The sequence below is a fragment of the Gopherus evgoodei genome, chromosome 5 (genome assembly GCF_007399415.2).
Source record: "Gopherus evgoodei ecotype Sinaloan lineage chromosome 5, rGopEvg1_v1.p, whole genome shotgun sequence".
Taxonomy (NCBI): Eukaryota; Metazoa; Chordata; order Testudines; family Testudinidae; genus Gopherus; species Gopherus evgoodei.
In genome coordinates, this window is record NC_044326.1 from 124,623,885 (window position 1) to 124,650,396 (window position 26,512).

At 40.1% G+C, this 26,512-nt stretch overlaps 1 protein-coding gene across 9 annotated transcripts in view; it reads right to left on the reverse strand.

The window, feature by feature from the left end:
- Positions 1-26,512, reverse strand: part of PTPN13 (protein tyrosine phosphatase non-receptor type 13) — a 186,066-nt gene that overhangs the window by 38,404 nt on the left and 121,150 nt on the right. For all 9 annotated transcript variants that reach the window (XM_030564946.1, XM_030564949.1, XM_030564942.1 and 6 more), the window contains 15 exons: positions 23,181-23,400; positions 20,861-20,935; positions 20,578-20,752; positions 19,171-19,324; positions 18,887-19,025; positions 18,181-18,333; positions 16,427-16,609; positions 14,092-14,254; positions 9,620-10,037; positions 9,353-9,450; positions 7,409-7,462; positions 5,174-5,236; positions 3,661-3,768; positions 1,553-1,684; positions 445-905 (listed from right to left, as the gene is read on the reverse strand). In XM_030564946.1, coding sequence (XP_030420806.1) covers positions 445-905; positions 1,553-1,684; positions 3,661-3,768; positions 5,174-5,236; positions 7,409-7,462; positions 9,353-9,450; positions 9,620-10,037; positions 14,092-14,254; positions 16,427-16,609; positions 18,181-18,333; positions 18,887-19,025; positions 19,171-19,324; positions 20,578-20,752; positions 20,861-20,935; positions 23,181-23,400 — 2,596 coding nt within the window. The remainder of the gene's footprint in view (positions 1-444; positions 906-1,552; positions 1,685-3,660; positions 3,769-5,173; positions 5,237-7,408; positions 7,463-9,352; positions 9,451-9,619; positions 10,038-14,091; positions 14,255-16,426; positions 16,610-18,180; positions 18,334-18,886; positions 19,026-19,170; positions 19,325-20,577; positions 20,753-20,860; positions 20,936-23,180; positions 23,401-26,512) is intronic.

Below are 26,512 nucleotides of genomic sequence, written 5' to 3' on the forward strand. Positions count from 1 at the left end.
TCCTGCATATACATCGAAGGGCAGAATTTGGCCCCTTTAAGGCTCAAAAAAGAGTCACACTGGGGTTAAGCAAGAATGTTCCCACTCAAGTAAATTGTATGCACATAGCTAAAGCCCTACTAACCTCTTTGAAATTTTGGGAGTAATTTTTTTCCGGTAATTTGAAAAAACCTCTAATGGGTTAGAAAGATACATTTTAAATAATGGTCTGTTTATTCAGCTCCCTTATCAGTCATACATTTGAAGCACTAAAGGGAGTTAGCATTAGAAAATCTGTACTTCAATATTAGTACCAAATGCATTAGTAGTTAGCAGTGGAAGCTGCAGGTTGTCCCTCCCTCCATCTGCTCCCTCCCCCTCAAGCACTGCACTAGCAATCTACAGCAGACTAGTCAGCCACGTATATGAAATTGTTTGAAAGCATTCAACAGAAGTGGACTGTGCCTTTTTAGCTGCCTGTTGTTCCTGACTGCTGGAGTAAGTTGCTTCATCCATGTCAGAATCCCCTCGGTCAGAATATTCCACAGTTTCCACTACTCCAAGCCTTTTTGCTTTCGCCAGGATATCATCCACAGAGTTCCTTTTTTTCTCATTCGTTTTGGAAAGGACAGACTGAGAATCACTGCAGTGCTGCAAACCCTGCTGGGCTCTATCACTGATGTGGTTGCCAAAGAAGCCATTTGTTTGGCTCTGAGACAGACTGGCACTTTCGGTCCTGGAATCTTGGGAGCTCAGGCTTCTGTCCCGTTTGCCCATAGACAATCCTGATGAACTCCCCGAGATGGCCCTCTGGTGACCTCGTGACCTGTTGTGTTCCTCTGAAGATGATTCTGCCTCATGGTCCTGCATTGATGAAGGCCTCCTTAAATAACCCTTTGTTCCATTGGCAAGATTTATAGATGACACTGAAAAATCAAAATCCAACAATTAATAAGTAACATTTAGTCTGAAATCACGATTACTCAGCCAACACAAATGACAATCCCCAATCTTATCAATGAAGCAAGGGTAGTCACACACAAAATTTACAGTGATACATTTCTTACACAATCCAGTATTGTAGCATGGACTCCAACTCAGAGAGTTATAGTAACAATTTAAACATTCAGACTATTTCTACACTATTTGGCAGCATGGACTACCAGGGTGTGAATTGCAGAGCATACCAAAATGTTGCACCCTAACTGCAGCGTGTGGATGCTGCTGTCGTGAACTAAAAGGTGCCCAGATCATGTTACCATAGTCCTCTTTTAAACAGGACTATGTTAACGTGAGCTAGGTACCTTTTAGTTCACAACAGCAGCATCTACATGGGGCAAATAGATCACAACATTCTGGTGAGCTCTGCAATTCACACCCCCGGCAGTCCACACTGCGGTGCAGCACAGACAAGACCTTAGAAAAGCGACATCAGGCATTTGGTTCTTCAGAAGGTCATTAAAAGTGCATCATGAGAGGTCTTAGGGTGCGGGTGGAAATCAATCTCCCCTATAATGAAGAGTAAAGGAAAGAACAGAATTTGTAATATAAATTTAAGGATGTTTTAAAATACCTTTGGAAAGTTTGTCCTTGGGCTGAGAGATAACAAGTGTCACATCTTCAGGAGCATTCTCCAGAATTTCTAATGCTGCATGATGGCTGACACCCTCTAAGCTCACGCTGTTCACTGATATTAGACGGTCTCCTGTTCAGATACAAAGAATCCAGTATGACATTGCCTCCTATAATGCTTTACGGAATGCCCCCTATAATGCTTTATGGAAATATGCTTATGAATGTAAATACAACATAACTGGAATATGTTTTACGCCACATATGCTACGTAACATATCTCTGCAAAGGTTATGATCTACTGAATATATTCATCCTATTTGTATGCATGTGTCATTTTTGTATTCAAAGTTATGAATATTGGCTGTGTACTTGTCTGATTTTAAGTAGCCTTAGTAAACCATTTGAGCAGTTTCTTTAGAAAGGATTTTGCAAGTGCCTAATCAAGAAACACTTACCAGACAATGGATCTTGGAAGGCTCCATTCCACATAAGAAATCTACCTGAGGACATTCGAGGTAGCATGTGAGCAATGGCTGCTACCTGTAAGTTCTGAGTCATGCATGGACATGTGATTTGCTCATGTGACTCCAAAACTCCATCTTGTAGCTGGGATTCTACACAGGGGGAAGGAGGGGTGTCCACCCACAAGAGAAAGTCTATTTAACCCCCTGGGAAACCCCTCATTTTGTTTTCAGCTGGCTCAAGAGCTAGCTTCTCCTCCCTCAAAGGATACCTAAAAGAAACTGTAACAAAGAACAGTAACCACTGGGGTGTGCGTGATTGCTGGATCCAGACTAGAAGGAGGCTAGTCTGTAAAAGGGGCTTATTGGAACATTTCTGAGGGTGAGATTTTATCTGTATTCAGATTCTTACTGCATTAGGTTTAGACTTGCGTGTTTTCTTTTATTTTGCTTGGTAATTCACTTTGTTCTGTCTGTTATCACCTGGAACCACTTAAATCCTACTTCTTATATTTAATAAAATCACTTTTTACTTATTAACTCAGAGTATGTATTAATACCAGCGGGGGGGGGGGGGGGGGCAAACAGCTGTGCATCTCTCTCTATCAGTGTTATAGAGGGCAAACAATTTATGAGTTTATCCTGTATAGGCTTTATACAGGGTAAAACGGATTTATTTGGGGTTTGGACCCTATTGGGAGTTGGGCAGCTCAGTGTTGGAGACAGGAACACTTCTTAAGCTGTTTTCAGTTAAGCTTGCAGCTGTTGGGGACATGGTTCAGACCTGGGTCTGAAGTCCCATGCTGTCAGGGGGAACAGGCTCAAGAGTAGTCTCAGCACATCAGTTGGCAGCTTCCAAGGGGTTTTCTTGATCCAACCTGTCACATCCAGCATTTACGTTTCCAGACTTTAATGAGGTAGCAAGGTTACATCTTTGTGCAAAGTTCTGTGCTCATTTTCATTCTCAGTAGTTGACACTGAACATCAAAATATTTGGCCAATAAAATTACTGTCAAATTGAAGCCTAGACAAGTTTTAAAAATGAGTTTAAAGTAACTTCAGCTCCTAAACCTGTCTTTGTCTCCCTGACAATTTTGGTGGGATTACAACTACATTGTTCTCTAATCTATAAGCATTTCTACATTCCTTATTGCTGTGCGAAAAACACAAACAAACAAAAAGGGAAACGGAGTATTGTGAAACAGTGAAACTGGCTATCCGTAATGCTGTCAAATGCACAAAGTAAATACACTGAAAAAGTTGAGATTAGGTAAACACAATTTTAGGAATTACTTGTGACAACAGTAGGTTACATTTTTTCAGATAGAAGTGTGCTTTTGTATAGTTTAAAACTGAAATAATGTAGCCATCAAACAGTGAAGTCAAACAAAATAATTTCTTTACATGAACTGTAATAAGTTTCATACAGTTAGGATTTCCTTTCGTTTTCATAGCATGTAACGATAATCAACCATTAATACTTCTGAAGTAATTATCAATATGTATGGTCAGTGGAGAAATAGAGACAGAGACATTGAAGTGACGACCTCCCACAGCCAAAGATGGAGTCAGTATTAGAGACTGGACAAGAATGAAGGAGTTTCTGGCCCCTAGTCCTTCATCTGGAGCACATTATATGATTTACCTGGTTTTAAGGACCCATCCAAGTCGGCTGGCCCTCCAGGAATTACTGAATGAATAAAAATTCCCAGATCAAGTTTTCCAGTCTTCTCCCCACCAACAATCTGAAATCCTATTTAAAAACAAACACACACACAGATGTCAACCATTCATTCATTTTTTACAAGTTTATCTTTTGCCATTTGATACAAAAGATTTACTACTCTAGCAGCTTTTAAGATTATATGTAAAAGTGACCTGCAAAAGGAAAAGATTGCTGTCTTCTTCATTTTCTTCATTTTTATGTTGCGTGAAGAAGGCTTGAAAGGTTTATTTCAATATTACTTTCTTTTCCGCTTGATTTTTACCTAAGAAATTCAGACCTTGCCTAACTGGCTTTCCTGAAAGTCTCTAGGGATGACTGGAAAACTTGGAGGACTGTACATCAGAGATACGAAGGAAGTCTAAATTAATTAATTGAGCAGGCTCAAGATATTTTGATCTATTTTAAATGTTTGGGTTTGCTTGTTTTCTTAATGTTCATTTAACTCAAATGTCTGAACAACACTTAGAAGAAAGCTCTCTTGTTTAAACACATAACACTCAGTTAAGGCTGACAACCCACATCAGAGCCCTGCAACGTGTCTCTTCAGGTAAACCTGGGAAGACCACACTTGATTTTCTTCCAGCTGCCTCACACACACACACTTCTCCCACGTCTTAAGGTTGTCTTTAAGAGATTTGTTGCAATCTATGAGTTTAAAGCTCAAATATAAATAATGTTTCTTCTTGCTATTTTCCCCATTTGGATTTACACAGTGGTGATACACTGAATTTACAGAGCAACGGTCAAAAGGCCATTTCAAAGGACGTCATAAAGATGGGTCAGGTATAAAATTACTCTAATTTTTCATATGGGGACAATTTGCCCAAGATCACATGGCAGTCAGTAGCAGAGCAGGGGCTATAATCCAGTTCTTTTGTTTCTCATTCTTCTGCTTTAAACCATGAATTAATGTTCCCTCTCTGATGAAATTGTGTGTGATACAGGAGAGGAAAGGGAGTTCATAATGGCTTTGTCATGTTTTTTTTAAATCTCACAACCGTCCATGTTACCTGGACACAGACACAAACCTGACAGCCCCATTTTAGAGCAATTTTTACTTGCATAATTTGGAATGGTATTGAGATGTCTTTCAGCAGGTTACTGGTTTACAAAACTAATGATGAAATTTAACTGATACAGAGCTTTTCAAAGGGATGTACAGATCATTATCTGCATTTGACAGACAAGGAAATGGAGACAGACTTGCCCAAGACCATTCATCAGAGCAAGGAATAGACTCTGGGTGCCCAAATTCCAAGTCCACTGGCCTACGCTGCCTTTCTCAACCATGTTTCCTCAGTGTATGTGTGTGTGTGTGTGTGTGTGTGTGTGTGTGTGTGTGTGTGTGTGTGTGTGTGTGTGTGTGTGTGTGTGTGTGTGTCCCCGTCCGTCCGTCCGTCCCCGACCGGATCACAAGGCTTTAGTAACTTACCTAAGCCATGTTTTTCATCTTTCTTCAGATTCACCAAGGTTATCTCCCGTTCTGGCAAGGACACTACAAACAAAGCAGAGCATAGAGTGTCTATTAAAAAGTCATCATCTAATAATAAAACATACTGATTGGGCATCTGCAAAGTGATGTGCCTTTTATGTTCATTTTATACCACTCTGTTTACAGGACTTGTCTTGTAACTCCAAAGGGCACTATCGAGTTTGACAGGTCCAGTCATGGACCTGCCTCAGATCAAGGGGCTGGACTTGATGACTTCTTGAGGTCCCTTCCAGCCCTACAGTTTGATGATTTTATTAGCTGCTCCTCCAAGCACTTTACAGCTGAAGTAAAATTCCATTCAATTCTCTCTTTTTTTTTAAACCAAACAAAATTACTCTGTTTCCTTCCTCCGTGTAAAAACCAGTCTTTAGGATATACTGTTTGGGGCTACAATCTTGCAAGCTCTCTGATTTTGCAATATACTGGCCCCATTCAGTGAAGCACTAAAGCATGTGCTTAAGTGTTGCATGAATAAGGAAAGACTTAAGCACATGTGGAAAGTTAAGCCTAGGGTAGGTGCTATGCAGAATCAAAGCTATTGAATTCAGTTGGGGATGTTTGTGGGACAGGTTTGCAGGAAGAGGCTCTAAGTTTCTTAACTCCAGCACACAGGGGTGAAGATTTCTTTCTTTGCATTTGCTGTAGTTTGATAAGTTAAGTTGCTTTAACCTTACAAGCTTTGAATGCCCTCAGATTTTACCCATGTCATTCTCGAAGAGACCCTGTCAACTTGAAATAGGCCCCAACATTTACATTCTGAAATATACTGTTTTTTGGGGAAAAAACCCTGTTCTGATACAAAATGCTGTTTTCCAGCTTTTTAAAAAAAAAAAAAAGAGTTCCTGTACTTGTGCACAGGGTCACCTAGAGAGAAGTGCTCCCTTGCTTGCTTACCCAGCAGGCCGCAGAACAGAAGAAGAGCTACTGTAGCACAGTCTCCCCCAACGAGACAAAGAGCAGCTGCAGGCACTGCCTCCTTGGCAGAGGGTAACATGAGCCATGTGCCCTGGTCCCACTCCACTCCATGATTCACCAGGAGACAGATCAGGAGTGGGGGGAGCTCTGCCATTGGGACATCTCCCGGGGAGAAGGGGGACAACCCTAACTCTTCCTCAAAACAGGAAGCCCAATGCCCTGTTGTGATAGGAGTGAGGAAAGCGGAACCGCCCCCACATGAGAGTGGAAGGAGAGAAAGAGAAGCATCTGTCAGAAGTGATGCTTCCCTACCACAGGAGGGATGTAGAAGGAACAGCCGGTGATGTCAGTGTAAGTGGTTGCTAAGGGGTGATTGGCACATGCCACACATCATGTTGGTATGTTTAGTGCCGGCAGCTAAATATTTGGCAAGTGCTGTGTGTATGGTGATGTGCAATATGTTGTGTTGTGTCATGTCATGGCTGTGTTTTTGGGAGGGGAGAGATTAGTCAGGGATTGGCTGGAGAAGAAATCACATTAGTGTCTGGGGGTGTTGTTTGGAAGGTGGATGGTAAGGGATTGGCTGGATGGGGTAGGGTAAGGTCAAAACACACAGTAGTATGGTGCAAATCAAACAAAAACAAGAAACAACAAGGTTATATTACACAACTGAAATGCATTTACTCATATTGGAATCACTAGTTAGGAGGCTGGGACAGATGCTATCATCACAATCTGTCCCTACAGATTGCACAGGGGCTTTTAGAGCACAGTATCAGCTCTGCGAGGTCACCGTACTGGTGCGTGTTAAGTAGGAAGTACCAAGACATGACAACAAACTGCCTTGGGAAACATATGAAAACAAGTCACCACTGGAGAAGGTCAAAAGAAACCAACAAAAAAAAAACAAAAAACCACCCAAACACACCACAATTTGAAAAGAAACCAAGCAGCAGACCAAAGGGGAAAAAATGACTTCTAAAGAGCATGCTTTTTAAGGTGACAGCATCCCTACAAATCTCAAACAACATAGGCTGCTTACTGACTATATTTGGCTGTGACTCTTCTGGAAAATCTCGCAAGAAAGTGAGTCAACATCAGCTGTTAGAAGTTGAATTTTAAAACGTAAAGGGCACCCATCCCATTATCTGAAGAAGGTATCTGATAAGATGACAAAAGTGACAACGGTAGTCAAGGGGGCAGTAAAAGCACAAGGCACATGTGTTTAAATATCATAAAGAGATTTTATTAGAAACCTACCATTTTCTTTCAGTGGCGCTGATGGAGGATTTCCAGAACTATTCTTGCTAATACCTGGGATGTAAATGCAACTATTAGAGATTTAACTAACAATATTTCAACCTTCTTAATAAAACTACAGTGCTTCTTGGTAATGTCTATATACAGTGTGTGCAAAAGTTGATCCATGCTATTACATTACTTATTCATACTCAACATGGGTAAAGCCGGAGGTTTTGATTTAGCAAAATTAAATTACAGGTGCATCTCAGTCCTGTTTCAAAGTTTAGAGCGGCAGTGGGTTGGAGAAAAGGAGGATTCAGTAAAGAATTAGGGTCTCTGAGGCTATTCTCAACTTCATATAAAAAGTTAACATTAAAAAAAACTATCAATAAAAATAAAGGCTAAAACTACTAACATTACACAATATATACGCCTAACCAATTCATGTACTCTGGACTCAGGAAAATTCCTCTCTCTGTGGGTCGATAAGAAATACAACACAAAAAAAACTGTCCAGGTTGAATTTTTCACTGAATTTTGAATCTCCAAATGTACATTTAGAGAATTTTTAAGTCCTCATTCATATTCATAGATTGAAACTGCCATATTTAAATTGTCATCTCTTTGTACTCTTAAAATATCCCTAGCAATACATAATCCAGGCATAACCCAATGGTTTCCTTTTATTTTTTTAAGTGTCTCTGAGGTTTAGAAAGTTATTAATAGCCTTGCTCCCTGTAATTCTTCATTAGCAATGCTATGCTAATACAAACCAAACAATTTTTCTGACTTATGTTCTCACTTCTTTTCTCCACTCTCAATCAGAAAACAATTACTAAGAAACTGCTGGAGTTAAATGATGATCCTCAGCTGAATATCTATATACCAACAGACTTGTGTCAAGGAATACATTTTCTATGGAGGTTTTAATTTGAAGATGATATTGCTGTGCTACAGAGAGCAGCAGGAGAGTGACAAACAGAGAACTCCACAACCACTTCCACTTAAAAATTGGAAACATTTAATTCTAAGTTCTCTATCCCCTGTTAACATATTGCTTTAGATCCCTGTCTTGCCAAGGTCATGCATAGGACACTTATTACTGTGCAGAATCCCACTCAAGACAATTGGACTGTGCAAGAGCATCTGTATTTGTGCCCTAAACCTTTTGCAGAATGGTGGAGTAAGATTATGTCTGTTAGTTACAGGCCCACAGAAGGATAAGGGTCCTCCAACCACCTGCTACAGCAGTTCTTTTAGCTCAGTTATTAGAGGCCTGTGTTTCTAGAGCTGAAGAAACAGCTTATAATCGTAGCATCATGTGCGTGTGTGCATGCTGGTGTGAGCGTGTGTGTACACACACAAACACTGATCACGTGTATCTTTTTAGAGCTTCATAATTCCTCAAAATAACTATTTAAAGATATAGCATGCACATCACTGTAGCAAGAATCCTAGTTATTCAGGATTCCTGTTATCGGGGGTAACGGAGACTGAGGGAAGTCTGTAGGTACTGCTCGGAGATACAGGAAAATAGCCAGTTCATGCCCAACTGAGCCCATCTCCAAGAAATCAACCTTTTCTCCAAAGAACACTGCAAATGTGCTGGGGAGGTGGGATGGAAAGGCAGGCCGGTGATAAAGACAAAAATACACAGAGGAACTGATGTTCCCAAATGACAGAATTGGGAAAAGTTCTTTGGAACTTCACTCACTATTTGCACACAGGTTTGTTACTTTGATAAAAAGGGGATTTTTTTTATTTGTTAAAACATTTTGATTTTAAAAAGAAAAATCAAAACACAACCAACAAAAATCCTTATGTAAAAGCAACACAAGCCAGTAGCAAACAGTTCCTTAGCAGAACACTAAAGCAAGCTGATACACTGTACATTAATGCCTTACATCAGAGAATACTCTAGAGTTTAGTTAGCAAATAAAATAATACTTTTTCCGTGCTGACCTACAACATAAGCTTGACCAGTATCTTCAATGGATGATGAGTCTGATTCATTTTTCTTCCTTTCAAGGCTTCTATTTAAACCTGCAAGAGATTTTGAACTAAACAGGATGGGGAAAGAAATGGAAGGCGGGAGGGAGGGAGAGGGGAGAAGTCAATGTAATAAAATAATAGTATAAATAATAAATGTGGTAGAAATGAAAACTAATGTAAAAATGTAGCTGCACCGCATAAAAAGATAAAGCTCTGGGAAGCGAGAGTGATTCTTACTTGTTCACTTTCATTGCTCCAGCCATTGATCCAGCATCAGATTTTGGCGTCTGTTGTAAGATTCTTCCTATCAGCTCCTCCATTCTCCGTGGGGAGGAATCCACAGTGGTGATGACATTTTTCCGATGGGGGTAAATAGAGATCTGGCTCTGACTCAGATCATGAAATGATTTGCTCATGGCTCTGGGTCTTTCCTCCCATGAAGCTTTCTCATTCTTCTCTTTGGAGCAGCCAGGAAGTGGTTGAAAAAGTGACAGCTCAGAGCAAGAGAGTCTCTTCAGAATTTCAGCTTGAACTGACAAAGGTCGGAGCTTGTTCAACGTACTGCTGGCCAGACTACCTGTACTGATTGCATGTCCCATGTTAAATCCTTTACCAGACTCAGCATGAAGGTTCAGACTCCTAAATGATGCTTTCTCTGCAAGGAAACAGGACTGATTTACACGAATTATAATCCTGAAGTACACTTTTTCTTTTAATTTAACATCTGCTAGTGTGATATATTTAAAAGTAGTGGACATGGGGTATTTTTTAATTGTAGCTTTTTTAGCATAAGTGGATTGTATGTACGACTAACATGGCCTGGAATATCTAGCTCAGAGAGAATTGCTTGGATTTAATAACAGTACGCTGACCTCGGCTTAGTCTATGCTTGAGTCAATTCCACAAAACCTCACAATATTTCTCCTGAATTTCACTAGATGACTGAGATCTGCACTGCCATCAGTGCACAAGAGTTTTAACACAGTGTTGGTTAAAATCCCCTCAAAGGCCTAGCTAAATATCCATGAGTTTAGATGTCTATTCAAAACTCTACTCAACATTTCTGGGATTTCTCCTCTTCAAAACCTCCCAATAAGTCTCCATATATCTTTCCCCATCAGGCTTCTCACCATCCCTCAGCTTTATCCTTGAAAATCCTTTGACTCTTTTCTAACAACTGACTCTGGCACTTTGCCCCTCCTCCCAGTAATCATTCAGCTAATCCTTGGATTTTACAATCTTCCTATAACTGGTTCCACTACCACTGAAGTCCCTCTTGCAGGGTCCAGCAGGTTTGGCAGCCTCTCTTCCGGAGGTGTGCCATTGCAATCAGGTTTTTCACTCTTTGGGATATCCTCAATTGGAGAAGCCCCAAAGTGCTTTGACATAGAACAAACCACACGTGTTGCTTGGAGCCCAGCAGTGCTCTGTAGACAGTGCTGATTCCTGTAACAGGAATCTGTCAGTAAGGGGGGAGAACACTGAGGACTGGAAGCTAGGCAGAAAGAGAATAGTTAAATAAAGTCAGCTGATCAGAGCCCATTATAGACCCGAAAGTTCTGGATTCAATTCAGAAGACAGACTGAGATTCACCCATCCTTAATTTACATATGCCGCTACAGTTCATGTCCACAGATGGGAAATAAGATGCTTACAAACAGAGAGAAACTTAGCTCATACGATTCCAACTCTGCACGATTTGATGGGAAAACCTTGTTTCTCAACTGATACAGTACACTCATTAAATATTACTATTGAAGTACTGTGGTCATCATTTAAAGTCTATTTGGCAACAGTTACCACACAACAGTGGTATCCGAGATACCACACTTTCGTCTGATTCTTACAACATGAAGTAACTGATAGTAATTTAGCATTCTCTATACAAAGTATGCAGACATACAAGGAAAGATTTATTTAGCCAAGGCACAACTGGCAAGTTTTTAAAGAGAACCACTGTGCACATACATTTTTCTTAAAATGGTCTGGTACCTGCTGCTCCAAGATCTCCCCTAGTGTTTATTCCGCATTTTGGTAGATCTCCTTGGAGAAGAACTATTCAAATAGCTACAAACTTCACATCATGTCCTCTCATTCTGCCAGCCCGGTGTAGGTCTTTCCAAAAATCCTGCTAAGACTCTTAAATGCTTACACGCGCCTTAATCAAGACTTCTGTCTCTCTTTTCCCCTAGGCTAAATGTACTCAACTGCTTGACGTCTTTCCTTATAAGACTGACTTAATCCTTAACTAATCTGTGCAGCCCTGCTATGCACTCTTTCAAGAATTTGAATCTCCAATCTTTAAATTTGTGCCCAGTACGGTACTCAATATTTCAAGTGTACTCTTACGAAGGTTATGTAAAAGAAACCATTAGGTCTCAATTTATAAAAAATCTTCCTTCTTATGCATCGTCAGACCTTGTTAGCTGCCTTTTTATTTTTGGCAGCCATCACACACTGAACTCTTTCCTTAGATGCTATCATCTTCCCCAACTTTCTCAGCAAGAATGCTGTTCAAAGGATTTTGTGTTCTCCAAAAGCATGATCTCACATTTACACTAAAATCTCATGCACTCTAGTCTTCTGCTCACCTCCTGCAGCAAGTGAATAATGGTCACAGTATGCTACACTCCTCTCAATTGTGTGTCACTTCTCAAATCTATCAATAAATCAACTGTTTTAATAGCAAACAGCAACTGGTGGTTATAGCATTAAGCCTTGAGGAAACCCACTTGCACCCATCATCCGGGGGCAGTGTATGTGTGTCCTTTTTTATTCTTATTCTTCATACAAATTAGCTGGTTGCAATTAATTTAGCAAGGTCAAGTATGATGCCAGCACCCTTTATCTTACTATTTTCCCATGAGATACTTCATCAAATACTTTGCTAAAGCCAAGATACATGTCAACTGCTCTCCTTTTAGACATCATACACTGTACTTCCAAGAAATGGGGTCAAAGTCTCATTCAAATCCTTATTTAACCTCCCAGCTGCCCATGCCCATGGAACACTGTCTAATGAGTTAGTATCATCTATTAGAGTTAGTATCATCTCTTGTTAATTTATACTATTAACCCTCCCCCACAACTAAGGACGTACACTTTTTATTATAGGCACCTTGTGTTGTTATTACAGTCACCCATGTCTCTTTCTCTCCCATTCTGTTGAGTTCTACATCCATCCATTAGGTCTTGTTCCCTATTTAGATTGTAAGGTCTTTGGGACAGGGACTCTTAGCTTATGTTTGTACTGAGCCCAGCATACTGGAGAGGAGATCCTGATGGAAGACTCTGTGCATCCCGGCTATATGAGGAATAGCCGGGATGCACTACTTTGTTTATTTATATTGTGGTTCTTTCACTTTAAACTGTATGTTGTGTAACATCTCTCTACAACTTTTTGGATATTACTGTATACATTCTTCTATTAATTCTGTAGGGAATACAGGCTAGGAAATCACTTTAAAGGAGTCTACCAAAACACACTAATAGTTCCATTGTGAAATTGTGGAGGAAAGCATGCTTTCCCCCCTACATTAGTTCCATTTTTGAACAAATGGAATTCTCTTGGAAACTTAATTTACTTCTTGCTCAGAAATGATGGATGAACTCCCAGGCCTCTGAATTTGCAGAAGGCTGCTGTGCACATAAGCAAAACAAATCTATTAGTCTCCAGACTCCCATAACAAAACACAAGCTGTGTGTGTAAATGTCACTGAGTCTGGCTGGGCAAGAATGCCTTGCATGCAATGTCTTCTGCGCTTTTTAGAATAAACTGACATTGAGTTAGAATATGGCTCAAAGGACTTGAGTCATTTTGTTCCATTTCTTTATGCTAAATGGTCTGCAGTGTCTGATAGAACAGAAAAGCTGTACAGTTGCCACGGTCAATTCTCTTTCATTGGAGATAAGCATTTCTACAGCAAGGGGGCCAGACTCTAATCTCAGTTAGACCAGTGTAAATCTGGAGTGCAACAATTGGCTGTATAGGGGAGATGTCTCTGCAGACTGACTGAAATGTAAAACGAAGTAAGAATGAACAAAACACACTGAAAAAAATACCACCTTGAGGGCTCTGTAAAAAGCCAGCGGACCAACCAGGCTGCATTCCAGGTAGAACTCAAATAAACATTGCTTATCTATTTCAAGGAGGAAGGCATTGTTCAATCCAATTTAAGTTACTAATCTACAAAGGAATCTTTTTCTTGTATCTTAGCCACTCACATTAAGATTAATTGGCAACTACTTTCTGAAGGAACCAACTCACACTGAGACAGTACTTTTTTTGATGGTTGATTATAAGTTTCAATTAGCATATAGATTAGACACCCCACTGCTTAAGAGATGTGGTGTTATGAACTGCTTCCCCTCCCATTAGCATTCACGTGGAGCACCTCTGCACAGATCAGAGTTGTGGCAACTACTGAAATTGCTCAAATGAAAAAGCAGTAATAGGAAGGTATTTTTAGCTTTCTTTTACACAAACGTAGTGGCCAAAGCAAGGAGAGCCAGCATCATGTGACCAGCCAACTCTCTTCAGATCACAGCTTGAAAACTGCTGACCTACTATACTTTCCTTAGGATATAGATCCTCCAAATGTAGCAGTACATGTACAGGACTCAATGGAAGTACTACAGTACTGGCACCATTTTTTTTCATATAAATATACACAGCTATCGTTCTTAACAAAGAAAACCACAGTCCCTACCAATGTCCTGTGTGTCTTGGTTGCTCTGTCTGGCTCTCATCTGTAGCTGGAATTTGTGCTGAGAAGAGCAGAGGTGCAGGAGGTATTGGCAAGTCTTACTAGTGTCAGTTTGGAATGCATGCTTTATACCATCTGACACATTCTGCAGAGTTATTTTCTTTTTCTGTAAGATGAAAAATACGTAATAAAAATGTTGCTGTTTTTTAGCCTTGAGAGACTATAACATGTTTCTGTGCAAACAGGTGTCAGGAAATAAGGCTTACTAAAGCAAACTGCATTAACTGGATGAATTTTTAACATATACACAATTGTATCCATTTTAAAATAATGTTAGATTTACACAGTGACATTTCTGCATCAAAAACAACTATATAGTATCTCAACCAGCCCCAATCATATTTAATTCATTGCTTACTGTTGAATCAGCAACAAACTAACAGTAGCAGTTTCTACCTGAATTTGTAGTGTGGAATTCTGAAAAAGCCCCTAAGGGAATTACAAACCCATCTGCCATTGAAAGTCCATGGAAGCTGGGTACCTAAATCCCTTTGGTAATTATGAAAATCTTAGCTAGTGTCACAGGCCTTATCTTCACTACAAAAAAAAAAGATGTGCTCTTAATCTGAGTTAACTCACTTGAGATAAAACTTTAGTGAAAGCAAAACAGTTTGTAGTTTTCACAGAAGTTAGTAGGTTGCCTTAAAGACTTCTCTTCTTTGTCTGTTGAAAGACTAGCGCTTGAAATTCCAAACCTATCAACACTTACTTAACTGGTTAGATCATCTGAAAGTGTCCTAACTGAGGGTGGTGTTTGCTAATATTGTCCTGATTAAGCATCAGCTATTGCCATTCATTATTATTTAGCTAAATTGCTCCTGGAAACATCATAACCATAAAGCAGCATAAGTGGCTTTCCTAACTGTGGGCTGGTCTACACTACGGGGGAAAATCGATCTCAGATACGCAACTTCAGCTAGTGAATAATGTAGCTGAAGTCGAAGTATCTAAGATCGAATTACTCACTGTCCTCACAGCGCGGGATCGATGTCTGCAGCTCCCCATGTCGACTCTGCAACTCCGTTGGGGTTGGTGGAGTTCCGGAATCGATATAAGCGCATTCGGGGATCGATATGTCGCGTCTAGATGAGACGCAATATATCGATCCCCGAGGAATCGATTGCTACCCGCCGATATGGCGGGTAGTGTAGACGTAGCCTGTGTGAAGTACAGTCTATTTGTCACTCAGCCCACTACCTTGAAATTCTTTCTCTGGCTCCACTCAGCAGGCTGTACCGTCTCTCACACACACTCTGGGAGGAGTGCCTATGGCCATAACAAGTGAGCAGGCTTTCTCCCTGCCTTTATTTGGAGTGCAGGGAAACAATGCTCCCTGGGAACAAGGTGCTGCTTGTAAAGCGCTAAGTGAGCCCAGGGCTACCTTCAGAGTGAGGAAGGGGAACTTGCCATTCCAACCCTGAAGATCCTGTTGCCAGCTGCGTTGGGGTGGGGTTACAAGTGCTCTCCTCCCTTACCTGGCAAACCCTGGAGGACAGAGATGAGTCAGTCAGAAAACAATGGAAAGGAAAGGAACAGATCCCTAAGTGGTATTTCAGGGCCGTAAGTAAGAGGGTTGGGAAAAGTTGTGGGGAGGGTGTTTATGGGGCTTTTGGGAGAACTGAGGTGCTGGGCAGATTAGAGGAATACAGGAACAGTAGTGTGTTGGAGCTGGGTGGTGAGATGGGAGTTATGGGAGTAATTGAGGTTTGGGGGACCACAGGGCATTGGAGTTAGGAGGAGCTATGCTAGGAACTCAGATGGCACTGGAGGCTAAAGGGAGAGAGCAGTGACTGGGGAGTGAGCTGAAACAGGTTTGGAGGGGAGACACAAATGAGGGGGCGGGGATGAGCTGCATGTGGGGGAGTAGAGAGAAGGGGCTGATCACAACAGGTGATGGAATCTGAGGCAGCAGAGGGCACCTGTAGGTGAAGGAGAAACATGCAGAGATGGGTCCCAGAGTGGGGAAGTTAAACAGAAAAAAGGTGAGATTGGAAGGCAGGGAGTAGGGAGCAAATCTCAAAATTCACAAGAAAAGAAGGTGGCAAAAACCCTTCAGGCCCCTGAGCTGTGCTGAGTTTGGCGCTCTTGTGACATATAAGCCTAGTAACTCAGAACCTTAAACAGCAGAACCCATGAGTCAACCCCATGGAAGTGGAACTCCAGCTCCACAAAAGACATTCACAGATCATACTGCAAAATGCCATATATATGTATATATATACACACACAATGATGAAAATAATGAACATAAAGCTAAAAACCAGATATACAGACGTACGCTAAAGGATATTTTCTTTGTTTCTCTCCACGGGAAGCGAAGTACGGGTGTGCGGATTCCATTGTGAACTTCGAAAATAAGAACTCCCTTGGAACACACTCCCAGCAGGATTCCAGTTTGGGATTTCTTCTCAGGCAACACCCGATGAAAATGAACGCCATATTCCGTCAGCCTCTGGCACATCTACATAGAGGCACGTTTGTGAGACTATGAAGTTAAGGATGTTAGAAAAATCTACAGGGATACTGACAAGTTAAAAAAATCATATGGTCACACTTTACATTGAGGTTTGATTCATAGAGGATTTATAGATGTTATAAACATGTTACAGACATGAGCCGTATGTGTGGTAGATAGTTATGAGTACATCAGTAGAAGATGTTATAAATGGCTATAAGCTATGGTAATATGCAATCTATAATAATTAACCAACTGGTTATTAAAAAAATTATTAAAGATTTATTAAACTGTTTACAAGTGGAATACTAATACAAAGTTTTAAAAGTCACATTTACTCTTATTTATGTTTCTAATACTGCTCTGGATTATTTGAAGTGAGGTGGAGCCAAATCTTCACACCCCACTGGAGGCTTTAAAGTTTGAAGAAGTCTGTCTCTCCCCAACCTTAGGTTAAACAAATCCTGTGATTATGAGAGAATTTGGGCAAACCTCTAAAGATCTGTATGCGGATCAAGGACATGAATCTTCTCTCATATGCTTGACTGAATGCAACCCAGAAAGCCCTCTGCTATAATTTTAATCCTTCCTGATGACATATAACTTCCCAAAATATGACAGTCTTGAATTAAGAGCTCCCATCACATCCTATTTTCCTAAACTGCATGCAGATCAAATTTTGTTACTGTTTTTTTTCTGTCTGCAGTTTTCAGTGACACTTTCTAATGTTAAATGTTTGTCTTGCCTATGTTCCTCTATCCAATAGTGTACTGGTGTATTGTAAGACTACTGAACATTCATTTAGGAGCCAATACTGTTCCTATTGAAGTCAATTATGAAACACTGATCCATTTCAATGATGCAGGACTGGGCCCATATAGCAGAAGTAGCAGTGAATTGTGTAGTTAAGTTTCCAAAATTGTTTCCTTTCTAAACTATCATAAAATATGCAGATAGCTGTATTCAATCTGTCATCGGTCAAAGACAGATTAATGTGTATGTTAATATGTACTACTAGCTAGCTTAAAGGTGATTTGCAAAGGAAAGGAAAGAAAAAAATTAGAGTTAAATGCCTGTGAAATATTCAGTGCTTTCTGATTCACTGAAGGTGTCCTGAAAGACACTATACTCTAAGATATCCTAGACATGGATAGTATGAGTTGCAATAAGACTTTGGTTATTTGCAATATCACAATCTGGGAAACCTTCAGTCAACAAATTAGGACAAAGGTGATTTCAGAGAGAGGGAAATATATAAACTAAGAGTTTCCTTTATAATCGTACGATGATCAGATTATTTAATATCTGACAATATTTTTGTAATGCACCCAGTGAAACAGCTGAAGGAAGAACGTTAAAGGCTTTTCTCCATCATGTACAATTTCCTTTCCTCCCTTTTAATAACTGTATCTTTTAAATGGATCCTCTTAATTTTTGCCCCTTGCCAACGCTGTTTTAGAAGAGTAACTATTTTCCTTTGTTCTCCATTTCAATTCCAGGATTTTTATCTATCCCATGCTCCTTGTACAGGGAATCTCACAAGAACACAGGAGAACTCAAGAGATGTTACGACTTACCTTCAAAAATTCCATCTCTGTTTCTTTCTCAGAAGCACCCAAGTAAGTGCTATGCAGTTTGGGCAGCTCCTCTTTGACATAGGATAGGTCTAGTTTCTCCATCACTCTAGCTGGTAGGTAATGTTCTAGTCTAAAATAGGACATGCCATGCACCTATAAAGTGAAGCATTTTTATTCTTCATATGTTATTATAAGAACAACAATCTTTTGTGTGTGTCTCTGTTTGTAAAGATGGGCTTCAGCTAAAACCGTGGATCTGAACTTTCAGACTGAGTGCGGGGAAGGAGCTCAGATTCTGAACCCAGAGCTAGAGCTAAATGTCATTTTTGGCCCTTCTCTCTATTCTACTATTTACTAAGACACTGGGTTTGAGTTAACATCCATTAAATGACCAAATTACAAAGCTGCATCCAAACCCCCACAAACACTGGAAGGACAATGGGTTCAACATCCAGATTCATATCTGAATTCTATGGCACAGGTTCAACATTCAGACCTGAAATTCTATGGCTGAGGTCCATCTCTACATGAAAGCACATCTGTGTTCTCTCTCCACTACACTTCAAACAGCATAACAATCACAAACAGCAGATCAGTTGAGTTCCCAAAGAACTGGAACATATTCAGCCCCGAACTATATCACAGAGCAAGTGCAGTAATTGAATAGCACAAATAGCAGTTGTCCATAGATGAATGTACATCCTACCTCAGTCTGGTAATCTCCATACTCAGCCTGGAGGGCCAGGGATGCTAGCAGTAAAGCTGTCTCGTCATCGCAGTGCATCCTTTCCTCCAGGAGATCTTTCCGTAGCTGTAGATAATACTGGTGACATGTCAGAGTGTGCCTGGAGGAAAAACAACACACAATATTGCTCCTTTCAGCAATGCTTCTAACATTGTGCACATATAACCAGAGGAGGTGGGAGGAATTTAAAGATGGGGAAGGACCCTATTAAGAGGATGATGAAAAAATAATGTTCAGCTACTCACTGTATAAGACTGACATCATCCACGAAAAACTTAACGCGAAAAAACAAAGTGAAGTTGATTGCGGCTTTGCTCTTTTTTTTGGGTTCCTCCTTCCATCCTTCCGGAGCAACTTTAGTTAGTTTTAAGTCAGGATCAACAAAGAAAAATTCGTTGTCTGTAACATGGGTAAGAGGAAAGCATTTTCATAAACAGACACTTTCTCTGGCTGCAGAATTAAGATCAGCTTTACAATTTTGCAGTTTATTCTTGATGGTTAATATTCTATCAACTAGCAGAGAATTATAATGCACAATAAAATGAGCTGAATGAATGGCTCAGTGGTTAGTAAGGAGAAAAAGTATTTCATCATTTAAAACTCAACCCAGGATGTAGAGACAAATATTTCTGTTCGTGTTGGATATATGATGGCCTACATGAAATGAGTTTGAGGTCTTAATCCATTTCCTTGTGGCCAGAAAACTACATTACCAAACCTAACATCCCTGGTATGAGCTGGAAAATTTCAGCTTGCTCCCTAGCTTAAATGTACAGAAGAGACTATAATAAGTAAAAGCCTTAACACACTGAATAGAATTGGTTGGAACCCTGAATTGCTGTTCTGTGGGAAATTCCAAAAGTTAAAATAATCATTCCGAATAAGCATTCCACAGAGCGGGAACTCCAAAATTTCAGTTGGAAAAAAATTCTAAACAATATTTCACTTTCTGTACATGTTTCCCAGACTCCCCAAGCTATCTGGAACCTGCCAGTCCACAAGGTGGGGAGAGAGGCAGCTTGGGGAGTCAGAAGCCTAGAAGTCCCTTGGCAACTTTATAGACTTCTGTCAATTTTGGCAACATCAATTTTCTGAATCAGCATTTTCCTGTGGAAAGATCTTCTGTTGGAAAATTTCTGATCAGCTCTTATACTGAATCACTAAGGGCCCAGTGCTGCCACCTGTATATTGACTAATACCTCTCTACACAAGTGGCCTTACTGATGTCAGTGGGAATACTTGCATAGTAAGGTTCTGCTAAGAAAGAGTAATGTTAGCAAAAGTATTTTGTAACAGAGTATTTTGATCAGACCTAAAACCATCTCCAAGAGGTCCCTGTTGACCAGAAACATACGAAGTGAAAAACGATTTGGAGGAGAGAAGAAAATGCAAAGTAACAAAGATAAAGGGCCGCCCTGATTCTCTTATTGTTATTCAAGTTGTGCAATACCATACTAATTTAAGCAAATGGATCTGTTCATGAAGCAAGGTAAGGGTGGCAAAGCCTGACCCTAAATTAACGGATTTATCATAAATGATTACTCTGGTCTCCCATCCATCTCAAATTTTCCTTTGCCTGTCTCCAACACAGTATACTTAGCCAACTCGAGTAACTGTACACCTCCCCAGTTAAATTAAAACATTGTTCTTACCTTTTAGGCTAGCCAAGCCAAACAAGTGATGCTCCACTAAACCAACATGGGCTACCACCATATCAAAAACATCTTTGCAAATAGTTTTGGTATCACAGGTCAGCTCCAGCCTCTGCCCACTTAAAAGCATTATGTTTACTTTCCGCCTGGTATCCTCATTCTTCCCTTTCTTAGTCTGCATTTTGTGAAATAAAGTATCAGACCAGTCACATGTGTCATAAAGATGTATTAATGGTTTAATATATTCCTACTACAACTTGTTGCTGAATAGACCATTTCTTACCAGGATTGACTTTGGTAGATCCAAGGAGATGAATGGCTCAATGGTCATTTTCACAAACTCAGGGCCAAAGAAATTCTGCAAATCACAAAAGTCTGAATTAACTCTTTGTGTTTCTAAAGCCAGAGACTGAGAAGTAATTAATTCTTAAAAAGTGAACTGGAAAGTTGAAATGAACACTGATAAAAACCCAGAAGTGTACACTGAATTGTTCCCAGCAACCTGGTTAGTTGGAAGAATTCAACTGTGTCCATGTGACCTAAGTTACGTTGGCTGCTATGGCAAAAATATTTCCCCCACAACATTATTTATATATTTCAATATTACACACAGCTAATTTATTCCTACGCACAAGAGTGAACCTGCTGCCATATCATCTTCAGATGGCCGTGCCTGATGTCCAGATGTTTGGGAATCTGACATTCTCTGACACAGTTAAAATCTTCAACAGTCCCATTCCACCAGTGACATGCATCATTTATAGGCTTAGTTTTATTAAACCATCCTTCGGTTAGACTAAAAAAACCCCAACAACCTACACTCGCAGACTCACGAGCTCATAAAAAACCCGGATGCAACCTAAGACTCTGATCCTGCAATGCTTTCTGCACAGGTTGACCCCTGTGCCAGAGTGAATCCTCACAGAAGCAAATGAGGCTCTGCATGCACTCAAAGATCTACCTTGTGCAGACCAGCTTGCAGGACTGGGATGTAAGTGTCATCATTGCAGGAGTTTCAAAAACACAACAGAATCCGGCTTATAGTTAAGTAAACTAAGTAACTTTACCTGAGTTCAAATCTGCACAAAGTTCTCAGTCCAAGAAGTTATTAAAGGAGGACACTGGTTAAATTCACTACTTCTAGAATATGCCTACTTCCCTATTCTCTTTAGGAAGTCACACAGGGGTTTGTCCTTTGAGGGGAGATGGAAATACCTGGAGGCCTGAGGTTTTACCTGCTAATATATAATATTCTCTGAAAGTATTTAATACAAATGCCTACGTGGTAGCTCATTTAGAAAAGCAAAGAATTTGTGCAGTTTAGATCCTAGATGAACTACTTGGTGAAGTGCTGTGGGCCAAAGAGAGACACAGAGGGGACATTATCCTGGGTCATGAACAGGAGCTGGGATGGTCGAAGAGCAGTTTTATTTTTTTAAGCTGATACAGTTCAGGGCACGCAGTATCAGAGGGCCTCAGACTGACTCCTCCTAGCATCAGGCACTCTATTTGCATGTCTGAGTCTCCTTCTCTCCTCCAACCCTCAGACCCTGCCTACGTTTCAAGATGGCAGGGGAAGGGCCTGAGCTCAGTAGGAGAAAGAGAAACTTGTACAGAGACTCAGTAGGGGGCTGGCCTATGGCTGTGTGCCCCAGACCTCTCTTCTCCTCGGTAGGCACCCTCTTATAACCTGCTGGGGATAGAGAGAACCAAACTCTGTTACAAGGGGAGAAGTTGCTGTTGCTTTCAGGTCATCCTCCCTGGTGAGGGACAGGGGAAAAGATTTCCTAGGCTCATTGGGGAAAATGAGAATCTGCAGAATGCTTAGAGTGAGCGAGAGAAGAATGTATGGGGTGAAGATGAGATTCAATTAACAGGTGATTGGAGAACCAACAGAGAAAATGGATTCCAGAACCCGACAGGTAGTGGCCCTCATTAGTTCCACTATTTAGTTCCCCATTTAGTCCCAGCATTCAGAGAGATTAACTAGAAAGAAGCATTTATCACCGTTATAAATCATGAATGATAACTGGTGGGGGTGGGGGTGGGGGTGGGGGAAGAGGCGTTAGGGGACCGAGGGGAGGAACTGTAATTAAGATTGGTATGACTGAGACCCTGCTGTCGTCAAAGCCAGACACAGTTGTCCTAAGACATTTGCTTAATGATCTCTGTGCTGTTCGAACACATAGCATATGGAATGCCCATAAAAACGATTGAAAAAAGCAGAGCATACCAGGACAGTAGGAATGAACAACCCCTAATAAATTGCTTGTAGCGCTATTTGGCAGTGAAGTAGTGAACAGTGGTGACATTTAAGTGGGGAAGATTTGTTTTTTTACATCCCATAAAGCTAAATAGGTCTCTTGATGCTGTTTTAGGATGCATGGGTACAGAATCTGCAAGGCTTACACGAGGGCTTTCCTTCCAATCAGAAAAACCAGCTAACATTATATTTATTTTGTGAATGGCAGCTTCGATTCTGGACAAACAGAAGTGACTTTGGAACCCTAAACACCATAGACTTGAATTTCAGTCTTCAAAATAAGTTGAGTCAATGTGTCACCAAAATGAATATTAGGAGTGCAAATGTGCTAAAATGTTACCCTCAGTTTTCTTTGGGTCATGGCTGTTTCCAACGCTATCTCTCTTAGAGGGTCTCTAGTGATGTCCAGCATTGACGTCCTACCCAGGTCTCCTGGGTAGAGGCTTAGTCGAGACTGCCTAAGAGCCATTCTAGCCTGCAACTGTATCATTTCCTCTTCTTGACGCTTTAACATTATTTCTTGGCTTATCAGGTTGCTTTCAGGTGCTGCTTCATACTGCCTACTTAGTTGGAGGAGAGGAAAAAAATACAGTTATGATTAAAATACAGTTAAGAACTAAGACACCATGGTGATGGGTACAGAGTAAGAACCTAGATGAGACAAAGCGGGAAATCTAGTATAATTATTTTTTGTGACATTTATTTATTCAGCAACTGAGGAGTTAAGGCAGAATATTCCCAGACTGAAACAGCCTACAGCAATATATTAATATGGAAAATACCAGGAATACTCCAACTTTCCACCACTGTTTGTCATTTATTGTATGGGAATAAATGTGCAATTGTAGTCTCTCTACCAAAAACACAATGCCCCCCAAAAAAACCAAACAACGAATCTATAGCTGGAAAAAACCTAAGAGTGTTCTGAAAAAGATCAGACCTCTCTTTCCAGCAAGAGGACTGGATAAGTATGTTTTAAAGTCTGGCATTCAAAAGTACCCGGAATGCATAAACTAGACAGCATTTAACAGCCTTACATAATACTTTCAACTATATTTCTGTAGCAAGTCTCTATTAATTACTTAGATGGGACAGTAAGACAAAAAACATATTTGCCTGAATCAGATACAATTTAAAACATTCAGCATCCAGATTCCTGTAAAACGTTGCATTTTAACGTTGCTCACTCTGCTGGAAAGGGAGATCTTGTCTTTTAAAAGCTGATAAGTCAATTTTGCCCTTTTGTTGGCTTTTGGTAATGTCTATATAACGAAGAGTCTGGGGGGGGGAAGACATTTCTCCAAAGTGGTATTTGTGAAAGACTCAATGCTTCCCACCTATCATTTGAGGGCAGAGAAAGCTCTGAATCAAGTACTCTAGCCATCCAATGAGCCTGCCATGAAAAAGAGGAAAGAACTACTTTTCTTAAGCCAAGAAACAAAAACAAACCCCAAACCACTCAAAACATAAAAACAAAACAAGAACAAACAAAGTCATTGCACAAAGGACAAATATAATTTTTTGTGAAAAAGCTATTTTCAAAACTTCTTTATACATCAAAAAAGGGCACAAATATACTTGATTTCTTCTCTTTTGCAGACTCCTTACTCAAAAGGAATCAAATGTGTGTGGTATATATCCTTGGGACCCATAGCCAAGATATTTCCATTAGTGAAAAGCACCCCACCTGCTCCCTCTGGGAAGGCGAAGTCCTGTAGCAGATAAGAAGTCTGCTGGGACTGGTCTCTGCATGGGTGCACATGAATAAGCCAGGGCACACTGGAGCATTTCCCTCCAAATGTATGTCTACACTGAAAATTAAGGTGTAATTGTAGTGCAGGTAGGCAAATCTAGCTAGCACAGGTAACAATAGTAGTAAAGATATAATGGCAGAGGCTTCAACACTGATTGGCTGCCCCAGTACAAGGACTGGGGCAGCCAGGGACCCTGTTTATATACTTAGGTTGCTAGCCCATGCCGCTGCGTCTTCTCTACTATCTCACTCATGCTAGCTGGATTAAAGCTAGCACCGGTTTAACTACCCGCACTACAATTACATCTTACACCTGCGCTGCAGACATACCCCAAGAGAGCTCCCTGAGGCACACTGCCTCCTGATGCTCTTGCTGGGGCACCAACCAATCTCTTGGATGTCATAATTTCACTCATTCTCCAGTCCTGCAAGCAATTCCTAGCCAAAACAGGGAAGCCAAGATCTGATGTTCCTGATGTTAAACACATACGAAAAGGGGGGAGACCCTTCAAATACCCACACTCACTCTCTCCTCTTCAGGTCATCTTTACAGATCATAAAGCAAATAAAAAGTATGCTCACAACATCTTTTTTTTTAATCTTTGACAATCATCTTTAAATTTGAAGGGATGGAGGAGGTCAGAGAGCTTTGTATACTTCTAAAAGAAACTCTTGTTAGCTTACATGTATGTCAATTGTGACCAAATACTAGGGTGATGGGTATCATAGAAATAAATCATCTTAACAGTTACATGTCACAACGAATTATGAATTCAGATAATTACACCTTTGTGAAACTGTAGTTAAGGTTTTCCATTATTATTTATTACTATCAAGGGTAAACATATGTCATAAAATAGTCTTTCACATTAAAATCTGATTTACAGCCTTCGAAGGCAAGAAAAGAATATTGTTGAATATATTTAGACTTAAAAAATTTATTGTTAGATCTAAAAAGCAGACAAATTTAGAACAGAAAAAACAGCTAAGCAGATGGTATATGTTACGGGAAAGTGTCTGTGTGTATATATGTATCTGTGTGTACATACATATATGCGTACATACATATACACACACACACACTTTTCCATAACAGTGATTCTAATGAACAAAATGCTAAGAATACGGCAACTATGTCTACATAAAATCTGGATATTCTGTTAAATCTGCTTCACATTGGACATTAACTGGCATAGAAAATACTCACAACAAATTGCTTAAGATACTAGTGTGTTTCTTTAAATGGAGGCTTGGGTGAAAAACTGAGTAATTACAGAAAAAGCTATTTACTCAATCACCTAATCTGCAGCTTCTATTATATTGTTTCCCCACCCATATCTCCATGCTTTGCTCCATCCTACAGCAGACCTAAGTGAATATTCATGCAGGATCAAGTAATGATATAAGGCTTCAGTCCCACAAAAACTTACATACATGCTTATCTTTACATACAGAGTAGTTCCCTGCTGTGAAACTATTAAAGTAGTTCCCCATTCCTGCTGTGGAACTATTCACAGTGGACAAAGTTAAGTATGTGTATAAGCCTGGGTAGGATCAAGGTTAAAGGTTGGGCTTTGGCTGAGATAAGCCACATTTTGAACACGAGTATCTCTAGAGTTAGCAAGTGAGATATGAAAATACGAGATAAATTTCAATAGGCTATATCAGGAATTGTTTGCCACTCAAATTGCAAAATGACTTTTGAATAATATATCTACACTATGGTCACTAATATTATTATTTGGAAAAAATATATATACCTATGTATTCATTTATTTTTGAGGTATAGCCTGCATAATACACTTAAGCAGATCCATCACATTTTTATTAAAGGTTTGTTTGCTTTTTACATTTAAAGCTTGGAGGTATATTGGGCAAATGCAACACCTGGGCAGATGCAGCTGACTTAACTCTTAAGG